The 22913-nt window shown below is 30.4% G+C and overlaps 1 protein-coding gene across 3 annotated transcripts in view; it reads left to right on the top strand.

The window, feature by feature from the left end:
• LOC108747987 (neo-calmodulin-like) overlaps positions 1–22913 on the top strand; it is a 52229-nt gene that overhangs the window by 23084 nt on the left and 6232 nt on the right. For 2 of the 3 annotated variants that reach the window (XM_018485926.1, XM_018485925.1), the window contains exon 2: positions 20008–20250. In XM_018485926.1, coding sequence (XP_018341428.1) covers positions 20008–20250 — 243 coding nt within the window. Of the gene's footprint in view, positions 1–7412; positions 7455–20007; positions 20251–22913 lie in introns of all 3 variants that reach the window. The other variant, XM_018485924.1, reaches the window with a different exon arrangement.

Genomic DNA, 22913 nt, shown 5'->3' with positions numbered 1-22913 from the left:
AACGCACAATGATGTTATCGACGCGGTAGCTGATTACGCGAGACGTAAAATAAACGAGTTGTTTTTATTAAGATAATTAATTTTGCGGAACGATCGTTGCGAGATACGGACAACGAAACTTACCTCTATTTTGTCGAGCATCGGAGCGAGTGCTGAGTTTTTTAAGAGCGAGTGTCGGATTTTTTTTTAGACACGAAACCGATATTACGAAGCTGATAAATGCAGACTTTAATTGTCAGGAAAACAATTGTATGTGGTCGTCTAATAATACATTAAGCGACTATGCATAAAAAGAGAGCCATTCATACGAGTATAACTCAACTTGAAAGGATTTGCGCATAATAAAGTTATTCTGAGTTATACTATTATAAAAACTAAATATAATTTCTAGAAAGACTAAATGTTAAATATATCTTTAAATTATTATACAGGCTTTGTTACCATTTAATTCTTTGTGGATTAAATATAAAATAATTATAAGAAAATAACATATATATATATATATATATATATATATATATATATATACATAGTTACAATCTGTATTTTCTTTGTAGATATATGTAAGAATTTTGAAAGATACATTTAAGAATTGCCTTCACAATGAAAATTTATTGGAAATACAACAAATAATAAAAATAGAATTTGGGCATCGTAAAGATTCGAAGAGCCTGTAGCAATAATCAACGTGGTATAAATGACGCAGAGCTATGAAAATCTTTCTATGGTAGATAGCCAAAGAATTTATATCTTCAGAGATAAAATCTTGACAGAGAAAAATAAAATCACAATTTTAATGTCTCGATCCGTCGTCTTTAGATACATATAGATAGATAATATAAAACAAAAAGTTGAAGACGCTGTCCGCATGAATTTATTACAAGTTAGTTCCAGGAAAAAGCATAAATAACGTGTAATTCACATTTCACACGTATATATGCATACGATTAACACGTACACATCATGGTAATGAAGAAGAAGAAAAGAGTTTTCTTTGACAATAGTCGAACGATATCGACTTTTCGAAGATTTCACGCACACATATTCGCGCACATTGCTCTAAAGTTTTATCAAAATTGCATAACTTGTTCTGTCAACATTCGAGGCATTTTTCCGATATGCGTTTGCTCACGCTTCCGTGATTTTGTGCAGCATCTGCACATTACCGAAACTTTCTGGGATTTGATATTTTATTCGTTGATTCGTAACACGGCGTGGTGTTACATCGTAAATGCGCTCAAATAAACAATTGCTTGTTTTTCAAATATATGTTTTTATTATGTTAAGATGTCTCCATAATTTCTAATAACCGTAAAATACTTTAATAGTATAGTATATTCTGGAGATTGATTAATTTTAATAAAAATATATTTTAACCTAAAAATATTGACGTTGCAATAATTGTTCTTATAAACAATCAAATTTAACACGAGAATATTACATAGAATTAGCGCACCAAGTCTTTAATCGCAATTATATTTATTAGTAATTTTCATAGCTCTGGTGATATTGTGATTTTTATTCTTGAGCTGATTTTGTCTTCTTCTCACACAGAGACTATATAAATAACAAACCAAATAATAAAAAATTATATCACGGTTGTTCCGCCGACTTGTGTGATGTCTCCAGATCTTTTTCTTTTTTTTTTATTGTACACAACATCCACATTTTCAAATACAGTTAATTACGATCGTACATTAATCACTAGGAAAAGACAGTTGTATGATATTTTATACCACTTTCTCGACATTAATCACAAGTAACAAAGAAATGAAGCATTTTATAACAACGAAAGAATAAGTTTATAACACGAACAAGTATGGTATTAATATCTGCGAATTAACACAATCAATCTCGCGAATAAAAGGAAATTTTAAAACATTATCAATATATAAACATCGAATTTATTTTACACGATTGATAATTATTATTTGAATGCATTGCGATGCTGCTCGAATCCAAATCAATTCGTTCTGTGTCACAACGTTCCATTGATGATCAAAAAATTTGGAAATAATGCAATTTCACTCTAATACATACTCATTAATTAATGCTTCATTAAGATATGATGAACTGTTTAAAAATACATAATCAAAATTCAATATTGCACACACAATATGCATCAAGTACATAAATCGCGAAATAAAAATATTTGTTGTTTATAAACGATCGATACATCGTGGTTTTTTATTACATAAATTACTCGATTCTGTGATTTATTATGTATTACATCGCGAAAGATAAGCAAATTAGGTAAATATATAATTTAGGCAAATTAGGTAAATATATAATTTATATCTCACCGATTTTATTACCTTTTTTTTTTAGGTATGTAAGAGAGTTACAGTTCTGAGTAATTCATAAAAACTGAAGTAGGAGACGATATTGGTTTAGGTGATATAACAAATTAAAGTATCACAATAAGGCTTGTATAAAGATATTTAATTTGTTTTTGTTTTTTTGTTATAGTAATGGATTTACATATTTATAATTTTCCGTGCAAAGCAAAGTTCAATCTAAATCTATGTGTCTATTTTGTAGTCCTCTGAAGGAGGGTGTAAAGTACACTGCCTTTACGCATACACTTTGGATACCTTCCAACAAGAGACACACATGACACAGTGTGACACGGTGCATCATTACATTCTTGTTGTTAAACATGGATGAGATAATCACTGTGTTATACGGAGTCGCTTGTTGTAAGGCACCCTTCATAACACAAAGCGAGGTTTCACACGAGTTTACAACTTTCTACGCAAAACGAGGTTCAATCTAAATCTATGTATGGAAAGTTCTAAACGTATATAAAAACTCGCTTAAACATATAGGTTGATCTTCGCTTTGCGCGTGAAATGTTGTAAACTTATATATAAATCCATAATAAAAAGACACAGTTTTTAAATATCTTTATACAAACCTTATTGTGAAATTTTAATTTATTACGTCTACTAACCAATACAGACCGCTACTTAATTTTTGCAGGGAATTGCTCGCAACAACCTCTCTCTTTCTCTCTCTCTCTCTCTCTCTCTCTCTCTCTCACCCTCCTTCTCTCTCCTCTTTCCTACAATGTATCTAAATGGCAATAAAATCGGTGAGGTGTATATCTAAATTGTATATTTGCCACAAATTATATTTGAATCAATTAAAAAATTCAATTCAATACATGGTATAATCGAATCTACACTTCGTTGAAATACATTATAAATATCACAAAATTATAACTTGTAATGTGTATTACCTATTCGATTTCCACTATATTATATCTACCTTCAAAAAATAGTCACTTCGACGTTCATAATTCCTTAATTGGGAAAATTAATCAGTCGCATAGAGTCGTAATTACTAATTGTTCTTATTATTGAGAGTGATAAGATTTTCTTTTATCCGTCGCACAATTATGAGATGATACTGCGACTACAACACAACTACTCGTATGAAATAATTCACGTCGATATTTGCTAGTTCGCGCTGCGCGAATGGTAGCACATCATGTGTAAACATTCACACTGTACGCTGTAAATAAAAAATAAACATCGTTTACCCGTATCTGGTAAATCATTTTCTCACTACAAAACACTAACACACTATAAAACAAATGGATATCGAGTATTCTCTGTTAAACGAATTAATGAATAAGTTAGCACTGCGCATTAAGTCTAATATGAACATATAAAATATTTGCTTTTCTTGTAAATTTTTATATTTAAAAATTTTTAATAAAAATTTTGCACATAATTTTAATAAAGAAGTAAAAATTATATATATTTATATTATATTCATATATTCATATGATTTATTTATTAATTTATACGTTAAATTGACATAACTAAGTAAAATTTACTTAGCACGGAAATTATGTAGTAAGAACATAAGTGAGATTAATTAAATCCTAGATGGTCTTCTTATAATTTAAATCGTAATATAACGTGAAAATTTTTAAATATTTTAAATTGAATTATTGAACTCGCAAATTATGTCAATAAAATGGTTAAAATTATGTTCAAGTATTTTTTTACATTAGTGACAGAGTAATTATTCGCAATTTGTCATTGTATAACATTATATAGTATTGTATTTGAAATTTGTCATCTGTTTTTAGTAAGACATTAATGGCTGAATTAGTCATAAATAATTATTTCGTATGTGTAATAATTATTTCTTAACATATTGTTCATTTTTTAAATTGCTATGATTTATATATATCTTCAGTTATTATTTTAACTTTAGTTTTTATTACATCTCCGCAGTTATACATCAGCGACGAACTTCCTTCTAATAGATCTGTGAAAATTTTATCAAATACTTATATGTATGTAAGATGTGTGTGTGTGTGTGTGTGTGTGTGTGTCTGTGTGTGTGTAACTAAAAGCTCAAGATTATTACACATTAAATAAAACATTTTACAGATCTGTTTTGTGTATATGTAAGATGTGTGTGTATGTGCCTGAAAATAGTTGGACTGGGACTATTAATATTTAATCTTGAAAATACATACATGTCTGTGATTGCTATTATCAATTTACGCGAATAAACGCTCATATATACGTATAAAGAGGTATTTCACGAACAGAGTAATTTCGGAGTAAAAAGTGATAAATATCTAATGATTATACAGCGAGTTTTACAAATATCTCTAAAAATCTGAGAAATATTTTCTCACTTTTCTTCAAATACTTTACGCAGATAAAATTATTACTCATTTTATAATGCTATGAAAACATGATATATATTAATATTATTTAAGTAAATATATGTGAATATCATTATAAAATACATTAACTGACTGAATATTTCAATTTATTGCTTAGATTACTTAGATAAATAATGGATTACTTAGATAAATATGGAAAACGATAAGCAGAAGAGGAAGAATTTAAAAGAATTAAAACTATAAAAAGAGTAGAACAGTAATATTATTTTTATTTTATATTTGAATATTTACTTAAATTTACATATAACAATTAATATTTTTATTAATTAATACACAATTCGTTAGTTGTTATTACACATATAAACTAATTGCTAATCACTATAGTGTATTAATCGTTAATCACTATAGTTCTTATAATATAAGAAGCAAAAAAAACTCAGTTGAAAATTAAAAATCAATATCACCAGGACTACGATAACGAATAATAAATTATTCGATAGATTAGTAAACAGGATTATAGATTTAAGTGAGCGGACTATACCAACAACCATATCAAAGTTGATTGCTAGTTCGAAAATTATTATGACCTTGATATTTGTGTATTCATGGTTTAGTATTCAAAAATATAAGAATAACGAGCTCTTTCGATGGGGAATCATTAAACAAGTGCGGTAAATTTTGTGGTATTCAATCGAATTCTCCCTCGTTCGAGTTTGTGATGAAATGACATTATTGTGAAGAAAACGTAAAGTAGGTCCCACGTTAACAAGTAGTCGGTCTCGATTTAACGCGCGACGTAAACGGTCAGACCAGGTGTGTCAGAAAGGAAACAGTTCCGTCGAAACATAAAAGCGGGGTTCGATCAATGCGTCGTATTTTGCTCGGTAAACCCGTCACGATTCGCTGACGTGACAGCTTTCCGATTTGATAGTCTCTTTTTTTCTTGCAATAGATGGGAGCGAAGCCGATCATCAATTAAGTCAAGCTTTAAAGAAACCTTTTCCAATAGTAAACGTATCAAATGGTAGCAGATCGCGTAATGTTTCTTGTAAATGTAATTATATTCTCATGCGGACAGCGTATTAATTATAACGCATTAATTATAAAAGATGCAAATCTAAATGTTCTTTCATTTTGAAACTGCAGAAAATTATTACTATCATTATATGCTTCACCAATGATGATTATAGTTTAATTTTCAAATATTGTAAAATTTTTTAGCGACATTTATTACATTAGATTTGTTATATTTGTATAAAAAGTTTTTATGCAATTTAAAAACAAACAAAATCTGTACTTTGTGATTAAATATGTTTGCGAACTTACGAGATTAACAATCCATTTATTAGAAAGAAAATATTCTGCGCAGATAGCACAGAGAGTTGAAAAAGAATTCTTTTTCGATTCTCGACTTATGAAATGAATTCCCGTTTCGTCCTGTTTTTGTTCTAAAAATATTCCTGATAGTTCCAAAAGATATCACTTTTATGTTACCAATCGTGAATGAGTGATGTTATCAACTTTTCAAAAGGTATTCTTTTCGTAGTCTTTCTCTATTTCTTAATTTTATATAAGAAATTATACTTTGATTTTTATGCAAATTAAATATTACTTTTATTAAAAATAATATGCATATACATATATAAATGTACAATAAATATATTTATATACATTTTTAAGTTTTTTTTTAGTTCATTTCGAACAGATTGCGCCAATAAGCCTTAAGAAGGTGAATATTTTTAAATTGAGATCAATTGTGCTATCTGGGTGATCGATTGATAAAACTGTTTTATGTGCTGACAATTTGGTGCTTTAACTTAAATATTGTATTGAATTTTTCATTAATACTATATATGCAAGTATAATCTCTCGTGAAAGATTATTAATCACTAGCGTGAGCGATCACAGCTATTACTTCACGTTACGCTGTTATAACTTTCAACAGAATTGCTATATGTATATTTTTGATATGTGAATGATAATGAATATAAACCACTGTCCCGATATATGATACTCTTTTTTTAAGCGATATGGAAAGTTTTTGAATACGTATAATAGGTTTGTTTGTTATTGCTGCATTGAACTGCACGCTAGAACTTTTTTTCCGTTTTTGCCAATTATATCAAATAGATATCTATTTTATTTTGAATACAAAGAGTGTACATTACACTAATTCAAGTGTAAAAAAAAAACAGATTTTAATATTCTACTGTGTGATTTAACAGAGAAAGAAGTTATTATATTGATTAAAATATTTTATTATATTGATTTGAATAAAGCAGCATCAGAACGGATTTAATTCTACTTTTTCCTGGATATCTTGAAAATTCATCTCTCCATAGAAGGAGTAAATCATACTATAGAGTATATTTTTAATTTTTCATACTCTTTTTCGACTACATCTGTTCCATAGTATTTGGAAATTTCGATGTCATTCGAAAGAATCATCAATACTGACATCAATTGCAAATATTAATTTGAACTTTGTCATTCTTCTAGCTTTTAATAGATTTTTATCATGCAATACATATACAAAGACTTTCCTTACAGCACACGTTATTTGCATATCAAGTGCGAGTTCCGTTCTGACATTTATGAAACATTACTTCTATTCCTTCTATACAAATTACACTTGTGTGCATCGCCAACGAATACAACGTATCCGTAGTGTCGTCAGTGTTATATCATATCTTTATCTATACTTTTCCAACTACAGTGGCGTGGTAATTGGTGACCTATACTGTACTTGTGTTTGCAGGCTCGCAGCGCCAGCACAAGTAGCTTTAGAAGCCTAAGCCAGGTATATACCAAGATAATAATCCAGATCTAGTTGAGAGATTAGTCACTAGCTATTTAGCTAGATATAGTCATTCATTTATTACTTACTTACTCATTTTTAGACATATAGATACCATTGCTCATGCGTAGAGGCGTAGAGCACGCGCATTTCGCTAAAACGTTCGGCATTGGTCTGTAGATTGTTTCATTAATTGAAGATTCCCGGTACATTATCACAGATACAAATCGGATTGTGACGGCATCGTCACGAAATTCTTTTATCACATCCTGCTTATTTGGATGCATAAGGTAAATGAAATGATTCGTACGATTTATACAATTGTTGTCCGGCGTGGTTACGAGAGATATACTGCAAGCTTTCGGTAATCCCCTTTGCAGAGTGTCAACCTGCTGCAACACTCGTTCGTTGATAAACAACATTCGAAACACGACAGATCGTTGACGGATTTTACTATCACTTGCGCATATTCCACATTTTGATTTCTGCAATTTTACCTCTCCATACGAACGTCTGATATACCTGTCTCGGCGTATTTCCGATAAAACTTCCGATAACATAATCGGTTTGGAGTATAATTTTGGTATTACACACGCCGTGTCGTTTCAACGACGACACAATTCTTAACTCTCCGGAGCTGACGTGGGTCTATTGGACCCGCTCAATTATAGATTTATATTTTATTCCTGTACTAGACTTTATACTACAACTTTCTTTCTAGAACTTCTTTCATCAAATATCAAACATAGACCTATTTCAATTGCAAAAGTGTACACTATAGAAAACAGATCTTCTATTCCTCCGAAGCTGGACGATGGATCTGTTGGGTTCCCTATACAGTGATTGTTTGGTTAATAAAGATTTTTATGAATAAAAATAATTTAGCTTCTTCTGTGAAGTAGAATTAAAATGAAAAATATATTATTATATTTGAATTTGCTATCAAATCTTAATTTTTGCATGAATTATTGTAGCAATTATACAAAAATGTCAAATAATTCAATTCTCTTTATATTTGCAAATTTGTTCTTATTAAAGCAAATTTAAGTATTTATCACAGTAAAAAAAAATTGTGTATTTGTGTTGGAAACGGTCCACTCACGTTCTTGTTAACAGTGTGTATTGAATTTTTTAATATATTCGAGTGTTGTTAAATTTAAGATAATATGATTATCATTTAAAGATTGTCATTTGAAGATTTTGTGTTAAATTGATATTCAACGTTCCAAAATGATACAATTTATGAATAAGTGAGCAAATACTGCAAAAATAAAGTGTTTTAAAACATAAATTCTAAGATGAATAAAAAAAAAGATATGGATTAATTTAACATATCGTAAATGTTAATTTTACTTAAAAAATTATACTTCCACGATTTATTTACAAACTGTTGATATTATCTTTTTTGTGTTTATTCTCTTACATAATATTTGTATAAAATTTTAACATATTCATCTTGTGTTAAATTAATTCAAAAATTTGAGTGGACCGTTTGGGACATGCGATTTACATTAAATTTGACACAGTTTCTTTCAGTTCTTTTTATACGAGCTATGTTATTTTAAGTACAAATGATATAAAACAGTCAAGGACTCTTACAATTTAATAACAATATAACGATAAAACAGACAAATAAAAGTCGATTCTTTCAGACGTAAACGTATCAAAATTATTAATATTAATTATAATTATAATTATTATTATGATATTATAATGTGATATCTCTGTTTCTATTATTGTATATATTTAACTTCTATTAATAATTTTTATACGTTTATATTTTAAAGAATCGACATTTATTTGCCTGTTTTATCATTATATTGTTATTATGTCATTTTAATTCCTTGAAATAAATTAGTAACTTTTAATCAACATACAATATATTAATCGGATCTCACTTACCCAGTATTAAAAACTATGTTACGGATTTTGACGTCAGCTCCCAAGAGGGTTAATTGAACGGTTCAGAATAAAAGTAGACGAGAACGTAAAGTACGCAATCCAATACCGCATGGCACGTACTTCCTTCCGAGATTTTCGTCGACGACAAATGCGACCGCCCGTAGAAATACATGTCTCGTACTTTTGCTCCGTCTCGTTTCCTCTTTCCGCAAAGTTTCCGTGGAAAACGGAATAGTAAGTATATCATGAGAGACTCGGGATAGTGGACTACCGCAATTACAGTAGAAATGCCTCGCGGAGAAAAAAAAAGAAGAAGAAAAAAAAGAGCTTGCGTCGAGAAACTGTATCCTCGTCGCGGCGCGGGCGAAGACAGGAATATGTCGAGGAACGACCCGCTAATGAGCGCATTTATGCAACTCGGCCTCGTTAAAACCACAATACTTCCGTGCTTTCGTCGCTCTGAATTACTCACACCTTTTATCTCGATCAACGCTTTCCCTTGCGCTAATGTTAATCGCGCGCGCTTGGCATGCTGTAATTCTAATAATGCAGCATTTTTTCTGCACGATTTTTTCGTAGCGCGTTACAATGTTCGTGAGCGGACACGCTGCTTTTTGGATAAAATAAATAAAAGTGCGCACCGAAGAAGAGAACTTAATCGGCATTTGACTGGAACAGATCGATTAACTGACAACGTAAAAGTGCCGAATTTGCAATTAAAAACCTTTATATTCATATTGAAAGTACTACAAACGATAAGAAAATTTCAGGATAAATCTGTGAAACTATAATATTTATATACTAATATTTGTGTATATTTTGAAAGAGTGAAAGCAAATATTCTTTCAAATGTGCGTTTGTCATGAATATCTTTACAGTACTCATGATGTTATTGAGTGTATGTAAGCTTATTTTTACAGTGCAAACAATCTCGTTATGGCGCTTACAGATGTTGTGTTTTCACCAAATGAAAACAACGAAGAATAATATTGAATAAAGCATTATCCTACATTATTCGCGCTTATAGGTACTATTTTATCCATATATCGACCAATGTATCTTTCTTTTTATACATACATACATAATCGATATTATTGTGAAATTAAATGTATTTTAATATATTTTTAACTCTTTGAGAACCGGAATTTTTTCACAAAATAACTTATGAAAAATTTTGCTTTCTAAAAATGTTTAGAGTTGCTAAATTTGATTTTGATTTCAGAATTGTAAAATTTAAATTAAAAAAAAAATGATTATATTGTGCACTATTGGAAAAAATGTATCGAATTTAACATAAATCGCGCGTCTCAAACGGTCTCAATTTTTTAAATTAATTTACACACAAAGATGAATATGTTAGAAGGTTATACAAATGGTAATATTGACACTGTTTATAAATAAACTATTGCACGCATATTTTTTTTTAAATTAACATTTATGATATATTAAATTAATTCATATTTTTTATTCATTCATCTTAGAATTTACGTTTTAAAACACATTATTTTTATGTTATTCACTTACTCATAAATTGTGTCATTTTGAAATGTTGAATATCAATTTAATACAAAATCATTAATATAATTACATTATGTTAAATTAACACTCAACAATAATTTTGTAACAATATGTTATAAAATTCAATACAAACTGTTAACAAGAATGTAAGTAAGCAGGCCATTTTCAACACAAATACGCAATATTTTTTACTGAAACTCGATTTAGGAAGTTCTTGGTATATTTGAGTTTGAATGTAGTCTGAAAATATCAAAAGGATCATTCATGAAAGAGAATCTAATGGATTTATAATCAGAATTTAAAAGCCAATTCGAAAATTAGTATCATATATATAAATCTTTAAGTATCACTGATAAACTTTAAATAAAGCAACACTTGATAGTACTTCGGAATTAAAAATCGTCTAAAATCGAATTTTTTAAATAATAGGATTGATAATCAAATTGATAATCAAATTATTTTTTAAAATTCTGTTTCTCCGTCATATTCAGTCCATCATTAAAAATTTTTTATTTTTGATCTCAGAGTAGAATAAAGCATTATCAAATTTCCCGTTTTGTAAATGTTGAACGAGCAGCCTTTATAAAAGAAAAGGGGGTAATCTCAAACAGGAGTTACTAGAGTACAAAGAGTAAAGTCGCAAAAGATAGATAATTTATTAAGTAGAAAAACGACATTACGCGGAAATAAGAAACGGGCTGTAATAAGCGTAGAAAGCTTAATACGAGCAATGTAGAACTAATTCTATTATTGTGAATAAATGGCAATTGTCTACTTGATTATGTCGATTGATACATTAAATAAAATTTCGCACAGCGAAATTTTGCGTGCATGCTTCTATATATGTCTAATACGTAAATATCGTAGGTCAAGGACTGTTTTTCGAAAGAATGAACACGCGGGAAAAATCGTTACTATGCTTCTTGTGAATCCGAACATAAATTATCTCCCCCTCTCACTTCTGTACTTCTAAAAACTATAAAAATAAAATAAGAGAGAGAGAGAGAGAGAGAGAGAGAGAGAGAGAGAGAGAGATCAGGATTGATATTATGAGATTTAAGCAAAATGCTCTACTGCAATAAAGATTTAATGGTGTTTATTAGACCGTTAAATTGTGGAAAAATGAATAAAGGAATTTGAATAAATGCAACAGAACTGTTCATCTCGAAAGAAAGCACAGAAATGAATAATTTTTTAAATCACTACTTCTCGCACATTTTAGACTCTCGCCTTTTGGGCTCTAAAGACTGCTTTAAAAAGAAAAGTGAGCCCGAGAAAAGAAATCGTAAGTTAAACTGCGAGATTTAATAGAAGATATTCTTTATTGTAATCACAGAGTCTAATTTATTAATTCGACGTTACCTATTGTAATGATTCAACATTTTTATATCATAAGTTCCATATTAAAAGAAAATAAATGTAAAATTGAAAATGGACCGAGATTGTTTGAAGTAATTGTGTTCAATGTACTACGATCGAGCCTCCTTTGAAATCTCATTTCGGGGATAGGTGTCTCAAATACGATTGCAATTATAGCAGGGATTTAATTTAAAAGGCATATGCGTTTTCGTAGCGCTTGAAATGATTCCGAAATCTGGCACACCCTTAATACTTAGCAAAGATTAATCGTTCGCATTCGTTATAAGAACAAACGAGAGATCGTCACGGAACAGTCTCGGGACAAAAGCAAAGAGGAGTGTTACCTCGTGCTCATGTCAGGCATGGTTTAGAATCGAGAATGAGGATCGATGCCTTTGACCATCACAGTGCCCTCGCTCGTTGCTGGAGCGGCTGCGTTATTTGATTTAATTATTAATCAATCGGTTCTAGACCTTGCACGGAAAGTGCAGTGACACGCTTCAAGGACAAACGCTTTTCTCCAGGATTGTTTCTGCGTATGACAAATTGAGTACGTATCGTTTGTTCTTGCGATACTTCTCCGATTAGTCATCCCGTGGCCTGAAATCGCGGTTCGTGCTCGTAAATCTTGCCACAGGAGACATTATTCAATCTGGAAAATCTAGGCCATCAATGGCTTCGCAATTTCTACAAAGGTTCGTAGTTTCGGTGCAAATTTGTTTCCGAATATCTTGGAGCACAGTCAGAGAGATTTAAAAAGACTCTATTCTTTATTTCGTTATGTAACAATCACACGCGTATTCGTGTAATTTATTTCAGCTTATTTTTATCATTTAAAAACGGATTGCTATCGTCGAAATCTTTGCTCAAAAATTTGCAATTAAAACGAGACAGTTGCACGCGAAAAACGCAACGTACGCTACGGAATATTCGGAAGCTTTACGACTGGGAATACATATATGGAATCGATGAAAGCGACTCGACTTTTGTAACGGCAATCACCGTTGTTTCTGTTTGGTTTATGATGCTCCAGTATCTCGCAAAGTATAGCGTTTCAAGGGTGCTGCAATCATCCCCAATTATTGATCCTTCGAAAGAGGTTTCCGGGTCTCGCTCGCAAACACTCCGAACAAAACTTGAGTTGATGAAATATTCGAGACAAAATTTAATGCCGTACGATGCATGTGTGTGCGATTACGTAGCCAAAAAGGACAAAATTAAATCGACAGAATCTTCGTTGGATAATGTGTTGCAAATATAGAAGAAATATTTATTACTGATGGACTTTTTCGTCTCCGTTTAATTCAATCAGAGATCGAACAGTTTAACATATTAATATTTTGAATAATGTTATTTAATTAAAATAAATGGCCTGTTCTTTTTATCATAATATAATAATGTAATAAAATATTAAGTGGGCTAAAAATTCAAAAATTATAGTTGCTCAATTAAAAATCATACAAATTTAATATGTCAATTTAACATTAATTATACATACTACGAGCAAGTTTCAACTTCATTAATAAGGAGACTGTCGAAACTGTTCCTTTGATTTTAATGGACTTTGGCTATGTTGTAATTGTAAATCATCAAGAAATGTTAGACTCATGCTTTTTTATCTGCTTATCTTAAAGTTTAGGAGCCAAACTTTCTTGCTATAGTATTTTGAGTCGCGAATTTTGGAACACCCTGTATAGATCAGAATATTAAAACACAAAAACACAAAATAAATAATAAAATTAAGAAATGAAATCTATATGAACAAATGACTAACATAACAAAAGGTCGCATCAAAACTGTCATGCATGAAACTAGTAACCAGGTCACTAACAAATCGCGTTAGCATTTAATCCGTTCATAATTGAATTATGAAAATTTATTCCCACAATATCTTTTTCTTTTATCTATATCTATTATATTCAATGAATCGTAACACTTGTAATCAGATAATAATCAGATGATTTTACAATAGAAAACATTCTTCACATAAAAAGATATAAGAAGTCGTATTATATACATATCAATAAAATACTATGTACGCTCTCACATTCTTCAGAAATATCGCATATTTTCGTAATACTATGGCATATAATATCTGTTGATAATGTAAGAAGATGCATTCAGCTACGATACAAAGTGGACCATGCATATTTCGTAATACTATTTTTCTATTAAGATTTCTATTAAGAATACTTTTCGCATCCGTTTCTGCAGGTATATTGTCATCTTTTTAAAGAAGAAAGTAATAGTAACGAAGAGAGACAAAGCTAGCTGTATTGCAGAAAGAAAAAAATGGCGTGCATAACGTTATCTAAGAAGGCAATCTAGATAAAGCTTTACAACGTGCGGCACGCGAGTTCACTTATGACTCTTGTTTTCCTTTAGAAAAAGATTAGCTGCGGCGCGTCTCGTGGCTTGAAAAAAAGTTTGAGAGACTCGTTTTTCAAGCTTGCAACAATGCTACAGAGCTTGTTGATTTGCACACAAGTGCACTCGAGATTTTATCTGATTGAACAGTATTGATATCAAGATGACGGAAACAAGCCCGATGATAAATGGTTTTATAAGTAGTCATTAAAAACTTTTTGTCTCGTCAATCTGTTTCGACAAATTCTGCAACGTTCTGAAGACATTGATGTTTAGATCGATATTTAAAAATCCGTTTATCCAATTATGTACAAAGAGATTATTAATACGCAAAGCGTTAGTAATGCAATTTGATGAAAATCAAAACTAATTTTTTTATCAACATATCACAGGCGATGCTTCTATCGATGCATTAATAATAATACCTACCTCGAGTAAATGATCGCTTTGACCTAAAATGCGTCAAAGTGTAAAAGTTTAAAGGCAAATTAATTATAAAATTGATAATTTGACGTCAACAGAAATTTATCAATATATGCAAATTGAACATGCAAAACGTGACCAAGAGATTAGAAATAATAGTCTTACGCTTTATACTCTTTCATATTTTCTCTGTAATATGCAAATGAAGTTTATTACTTTAATAACTTTTTTACTATTAAGCTTCCAGCGTTATTAATTATTCTTTTTTATTTTTTATGCAATGCATTTAGCATATTTTAATATATTATTCTACGTGGTTTATTCTCTCGACTTATTCAACGCTACGTTTCTAGTATTTAATATCGCTTTCTGTTTCCGATCTATATACGTCACGGGATTACGTACGTATATATGTAAATTGACGATTAAATAATGACTATCAAATTTTCATTATTGTGCGAAGTTTACTCACTCTCTCTCTCTCTCTCAATTTATTCAACACTATGTCTCTGGCATTTCATGTAGTTTTCTGTTTTCGGTTAACAAACATCGCGGGACGATGTACATATACTATACATATCTACGTAAATTGACGATAAGTAACGACGATAAGTAACGACTATCAAAATTCCATTTGGGACTCATAAAATCGATAGTCCCTAAAGGCTAATCAACCCTTTAGTCGCACTATTCCGTAATGTAAAACACCCGCAGTTAGCGACCTAAATCCACATTTCCGCGGTCGCTACTCAACGTACATACGTAACTGTGTTACTATGACACACTGTGCGCTGGCGTACGAACGATAAATGGACACGATGCACGCGCCATCCGATCTAATCGACCGGATGAAAGTAAGTCATCCGCCTCTACACCCCGCACCACCAGCAAACTTTCGTAAGCACCATTAGCGATCGTTATTAATTTCCCTCCCCGGGAGCGAGACTATCTACGGCTAGCTCGCCTCTGCAATAGCGAAAAACGAACTTTGCAAACAACACGGCAACGGATACGAAAAAGACACTGAGTGGTCTTAAACCCCCAGTGAGTCGACTGCCACTTGACGCAAGTCGTAACAAGTATATTGGACTTCTTGGCGTTTTCGATTAAGAAAAGAATTGTACTATATAGGCCGAGGACATTGTGTGATTGTACGGGAATTACGAAGGGTGCAATTTCTTTCGTAACGAAAGAAGATTCAAATTAATAAATATTTAAAACACTTGTCTGCTCTTAGCTCTGCTTTTGAAATTGTTAACGTTGATACTGTATATGAATTATATATCTAACGCAAACGCGATAGAGAGTCGAGGCGATATAATTACAAATAATGCTGAAATAATAATAGATACTTGGGAGTATAGTCACATGATTATTTTTTTATGTAAATGATCACCTAATGTGTTTTTACATTTACACCCCAATTAAAATCATCTATCATAAATTAACAACATATTATTGATTGTTTTACGATTTATTAATATTTGAGAACATTATGGATATGGATTTAATCACAATTTTTTGAAAAAAATAAGTAGTAACCAGATAAATATTAAACAGAATAAGCACGTTTAAGTAGCTTATTATTATATAACAATATTTCTTAAAAAAAAATGAAGATTTTAATTATATTAATGTAACACCGTTTTATTGTGAATTTTCAATAAAATCGTACATTTAAATTCGTGAAGAATATTTAAAAAAGAAAAAATATGTTAAATTCACAATATCTATTCGATATTTTACAATAATTTACATGTTTTCATCCCTGGGATGTAAAAATATCTCACACTCTAAAAAATTGATATAAATTTAATATCAATGCGGTGTCTATATAATTCTTACCGTTGATGTTAATATTAATATAATAGTGAGAATTATATAAACACCGTTATTTTTTAAAATGCGGATAACAATTTCCGGATTAATCACATAATCTGAGCGATACGACGATGGCATATTTTAAGAAACATTTAAAGAATGTGAGAAATACATGTACGGAATAGATTGGATGGTTCAGCAAAGCTATAGCTTGCTGGTGCAAGTTTATAACTAAAAAGATTTGATAGTTTAACAAAGAAGTTATATCTATAAGCAATTATCAGTATGCTAATTTATCTAATTCTTTGATGAAAAATGAAAATTGCTAATGTAATCAAGTTTTTCTTGATTACAGTAACAAAAATACGCACCCTTTAGCTAGCATGCTTTGTTACAAATTTTGATGTATATATTAGATTGATTTTCGTAGAAATTTACCTTAGCTGTATTAATAAATCTTTTTTTCCGTATATACAATTAAAACATACAATGATGTAACTTCCATTGATATCTATATTATATATTATCTTCTTTTATATATATATATTGTACATATATATATATGTATATTATCGGAATTGGAAGCTTCAACGTGACATGGACGTTGTCAAAAAGCTATATAGGTATGTCTTGGTAGAGACAAAATTTATCACAAAATTTCTCGAGATACTGCAATTGTCACTAATTTATCTGCTTATACTGACAGTTATAAAAATGTCCATATTTGAAAATTTTAGAAGCCACTGACTAATGAATAATGATTAAAGTGAAACATTCCCAACATATCTTAATTTTCACAAGAAATCCTAGATCCAACAAACGCATTCGTTTCGCCAGAATGGAAACTCATAAGACATACCGGAGTCGCGCAAGGTCGTGTATTGATACTTCCAAACCTGACCGAGTTGCAATTTAATTTTCCGAAATGCGCTTGCGCCTTGATAAAGATGGGCGGAAAGACAAGAAAAGCGTTACAATGAAAATTACTACGTAAGCGAACACAAGCAGCTCTGCACGGGCCGTCTCGTAGCGGTCGTACACGCGAGTCCCGCAATCGCTTAGCGCGATTTACGTTAACTGTATCCCTCGATACTTGTGGATCTCTTAATAAGACTGCGTACGGGGATAAACATGTGGCTGTCATATGAAACAATACATTTGTTTTAATACACTTTTGATATACAACCGCGCGATCGATCCGTTCGTGGCGTCGCATGCGCAACGAACGATCACACTCAACGTATGCTCGGTCCGATCGATGTGCCGACTGTTTTCCATGTTTTCGTACGAATATCTCGCGACAACCGCGACTCTGGTTATTACCTGGTTGTTACCGGAGTGAGAGGATGAAGGAGAGCTCTGTAGCGATATTCTGTGTTCTGTGTCAACACGTGTTGAGATGTTTGATTACTGAAGAATATAGCATACAGTAATTGCTGTAATACTTTGTAATATAGTATTGTAATACATTGATAAGATATATAGATGAACTCCCCTTTTTTAACGAGTAATTAAAAATATAAGATAAAATTTATTAATACGAGTGCTAAGTATTTGAAAAATATTTTGGAAGTATTTCGAGAAAAATATGACTCTGAGGAGATTGGAAAGTTAAAATAAACTCAAGTATAAAGAAAGTTAAATATAAATCTTATCTTGGCTCGGGACTTCGCTTATTAACAAGATGTAGAATCTCGCTCTGAAGGTCAATTAAGATGATCTTAATAAAATTACGGAGAACTTCGCACAAATTACCTTACATTGGGATGTAACATTTCGCACGTTAATTTATTTTAGTTTATTTTTAAAGATGTTCTGCTTTCTCAGGAATATACGTTGCTTCATAATCGCTACATTAGTGCATTAGATCACTGTTTTATTCATAAGGAATGCTATTATTAGTCGTGTATACATAATTCGATTCATTGTGATATTATGTAGTTACTTACATTACATTTTATATTTACATTATGTTATAGACATTTAGAATAGTCACGTAAATTTAGAATTAATTTACGATTCAGATGCTTTTTTTTTTAGAATAGACATTTTCACTTTGATAATAAATTAAGTATTTATTTCAATATTTCAATATACTTGTGATATTCGATTAAAAATTGTAAAACTAATATTTAGTACAAAAGATTTTTAAAGCATGAATTTATGTTCTCTGATATATTGAAAATATTTGAAATTAGAAGCTGTCTGCGGATAATCGACAAATGACTGTAAGTACTGAGGACTGTCTCACGAAAATAGAAATTCCGCAGCATTGTTGTACGCTTGAAAAATCTTGAATTATTGTATTTTTATAAATTGTGTACATAGGAAACTCTGTCTGTATGTAGACTCTGTCAAGATCACATTAGACAGTGAGATCTATAATTATCTCGTTGGCATTCTCGCCCACGCGAAGCATCCAGTCTCTTCATTCAGATAATTATTAATTAAAAAGACTATTTTTAGGTCGTCTAAAGAGTTGTAACAATTCGATCCTGATTTAAACGTCTTTCATCTCGAGTTGTTGACAAAAAAGTCAACGTACTTCCTGTTTTATAGATTTGCTATTTTATACATACGAGTATATTCGCAGAATTTATTCTCATTTTTCGGACAACATAAAGATTTTTACCCACAACGTATAAATGGACTAACGTGTAAATAATTCTCGTAAATATATTGAATCGATTTCGACACAGTGAGTTAATGCGATAATTATAGGTAAACTGAAATGACATTAATCATAATAATATTAACTATAACATTAAATTCATATATCGGGGATATATAATATTCATATTATCCCGATAATTTAATTGTGATTTAGGGAGGAATATTTAAAAATATGTATAAGTTGCATGTAACTACATAAATATACAATGTATATTATAATTTTCAAAATTCTAAAGGAAAGAACTTAACCGAAAATTTCACAGTTGCCAATTCATTAATTTGCTTGCAAAATTTATAATATAAACATGAAAAATGGAAAAATTAAACATTGAAGAAAAGGAAACTTCGACATCGTGCTTTACTCCGACAATAATTTGGCGTATATGTATTATACATACATATATACTCGGTCCTACATTTGTCCCACTCGATTATCTTTAATAAAATTCATTCTACTTAACGCCTAACAGAGGTTTTGTCTCTTGAACTACAGGCACGCAACAAACCGGCGGATGGCGTGGGTCATGTAAACCAAAAAGGTGCTTCCGGTCAGAAAGCGCCAGCAGCTGGTCAGAAGGTTGCGCCGGGTGCTAAGGGCGCAGCGAAACCGGCCCAGAAGCCGTCAGCCCAGAAAGGTCAAGTGAAAGTAACACCCAAGGCGGCCTCCGTGAAGACCGGCAAAAACAAGAAGAAGGGACAACGACAACAATATGATCTCATCGTTACTATTAATCTGGTGAGTGCGTGATATCATCAATGTCACATTACATATTCAAGGTCAAAATGTTTCACCCGGAATCGCTAGTCATTTATACGTAAATTTCTTTTCCGTCTTGATCTTATTTCAATGGAATTTGTAGATTTATGTACTTAATATACCATAAACATTTTTATAAATTGTTCCTTTACTTCAAAAGTGACATAAGTTAGAAAATTAAGTTCTCTTAGAAAAGAGGAAAATTATTTTTTTAATTGATAGAAAGTTGATTAATCAAATAATATCAGCAAAAAAACATATTTTTAACAATTAAATTATTATTTTTGTTCTACAACTTTTTTGAATTGTGACGTTTTTGACGATTATTTAATTAAAATTAAATTATTCACTTTTGATTGAGTAATTGGGTAATGTTTCTTAACAATTTTTAAAAAATCATCCTTTTTTTAATTGTGTAGATTTTTTATGAAGTTAAGCTAGTTCACATTTGATGATTGATAAGGTAATGTTTAACGTAACTTGATCATTCGATATAATTCGAAAACAGATTTTTTAATTTGTGTCACTTTTGAAGTGTAAGGAAAATATAAGAGATTATTTCGCAAAATTCTGATCTCATTTTGATGACGAATTTGAATTCTACTTTGAGTAAAATATTGATATTTTTTGTAGTTAGGTTTTACAGTTATTTAGTAAAATGAAGTAGATTGACAGAAATTTTCAAATTATATAAAATTGGGATCGCATATGTATAATCTATTCAATTAAATATACAAAACATGTACTACTGATAATGTATGTTTTGTATGTTTGATTGAATACACTATTCAATTATTTATACATTAAATAATTTCTATTAATTTGTTCAAATTACCCCGTTTTACCCCACAATTCACAAAATAGAAATAAAGAGTTTTTTTTCGCAAACTAAATTTAAATGATTAAAGGGATCGTAAAGTCGTCTGTTTTATTGATTAAACGGAATAATTTTCGTAAAGGATTATTGCATATATTATAGATTTGGACATTTTTTCCAGAATTAGCGTGGAATTTATGTTCAGAAAAATTTTTGAAATTGATTTTTTTTTATCACTCCTTAGAATTAGATTTAGACATCTAATTTGATACGATAAATCTTTATGAAAATTTATGTGCGCATGCAATATTGATGTATTAATGTATATGATACGATGTATATAATTATAGTGATGTGTCGATTATCGATAACACGTAAATCAAATGTGATAAGTCTTATATCGATAAAACAGTGATTCGAAATTCAAATCTCATTTTTTCTAAAATATACCTTTCCAGAATTTTAATTATTTATCAATATCACCTAATTTTGATTATTTCATATGCTTAACAAATAACTTTTCTTAAAAATTGCCTTCAATTTAATGGAGAGCTAAAATAGATTGAACTAAAATAGAGTTTAATATTGTACTTTTTTCAACAACTTGTAAAAATTAGTTGAAAAACATTACACATACCGTAGTTAATTTCGATTAATTACTCAGTCTGCCTCAAAATCATTAACAATATTCCCAAGTGATTTGCGTGAATAGGCCACCTAATTATTTCTATTCGTAGAAATAAGAGCGAAATTATCGGTGACAAATCGAATCGCATCATAAGTCGCCTTTGTTAACTTAGCGTGCACTTCGCGTAATGCGTGCACATTGGCAATAAATACGGCACGATCTGACCCAGTTGAATATGCGATGAGCGATCGATAAGTTGCTCATGTTCAGCTAATGTATAACACGTACGTGTTGTCAAGATATGCCAAAGGAAAATAATGTTGTTTTGTCATTATTGGCATAATTAGCGACGTTCATCGATCGCGTTACTCTATTTTGGGATTACATTGACTGTTGACAATTTCAAATCTATCTGATATTTGATCTTCATGCAAATTGTGTATGCAAGTATGTACGTAGTTCTAGCATGTTATTATTCTCTGCACTCATTATAAACTATTATTATTACGACTATTTATGTTATATGCCCTCTCTTTTATATTTGTTCCGCATAATTTCTATGTCATACATAATTATATAGGGGTATTCATTCATTGAGAATTTATTTTTTTTTATATTTTTATTTTTCATTACGTATGATTTAATTATTATTTTAAATTACATTAAATATAATCTGTTAAGATTTAATTTATACTCGAAACATTGTTCCCGCTTTATTTTTTGATATATTCTTTCATAAAAATATTTAAAGTGATGTGAAACGAAGAAATTGTTATCAAGATGATTAAATTTATAATATCTTCAAACAGAGTTGTATTGTTAAATATTTTTTCTTGTTAATATTTTATAACTTTTTATTAATATTAATACTATTATAATATTATTAAAATGTTATGGACTTTCTACAATAAGCCTATTAAGGCTAAGCTCTAAGTCTTAAACCATAAGAAATTGACCAATCACAATAAAATATGAGAAGAATAATTGACTATGATTGGTCAATTTCTTATGGCTTTAAGACTTAAAGTTTAAATAATTAAATTATTATAGAAAAACCCATTATCCTAGATCTATTATGTTCGAATGTTGCATGCAGATAAACGCCAGAAATAGAAATATATTACGAGTCTTTTGAAAGGCAAGAAGCGAAAAGTATTGACATTTGAGATTATCGAAGCTGTCGTAATTAAAGACAGT

This window comes from Trachymyrmex septentrionalis, unplaced genomic scaffold, assembly GCF_001594115.1.
Source record: "Trachymyrmex septentrionalis isolate Tsep2-gDNA-1 unplaced genomic scaffold, Tsep1.0 scaffold21, whole genome shotgun sequence".
NCBI classification, from domain to species: domain Eukaryota; kingdom Metazoa; phylum Arthropoda; class Insecta; order Hymenoptera; family Formicidae; genus Trachymyrmex; species Trachymyrmex septentrionalis.
This window is presented reverse-complemented; position numbering and strand designations above follow the sequence as displayed.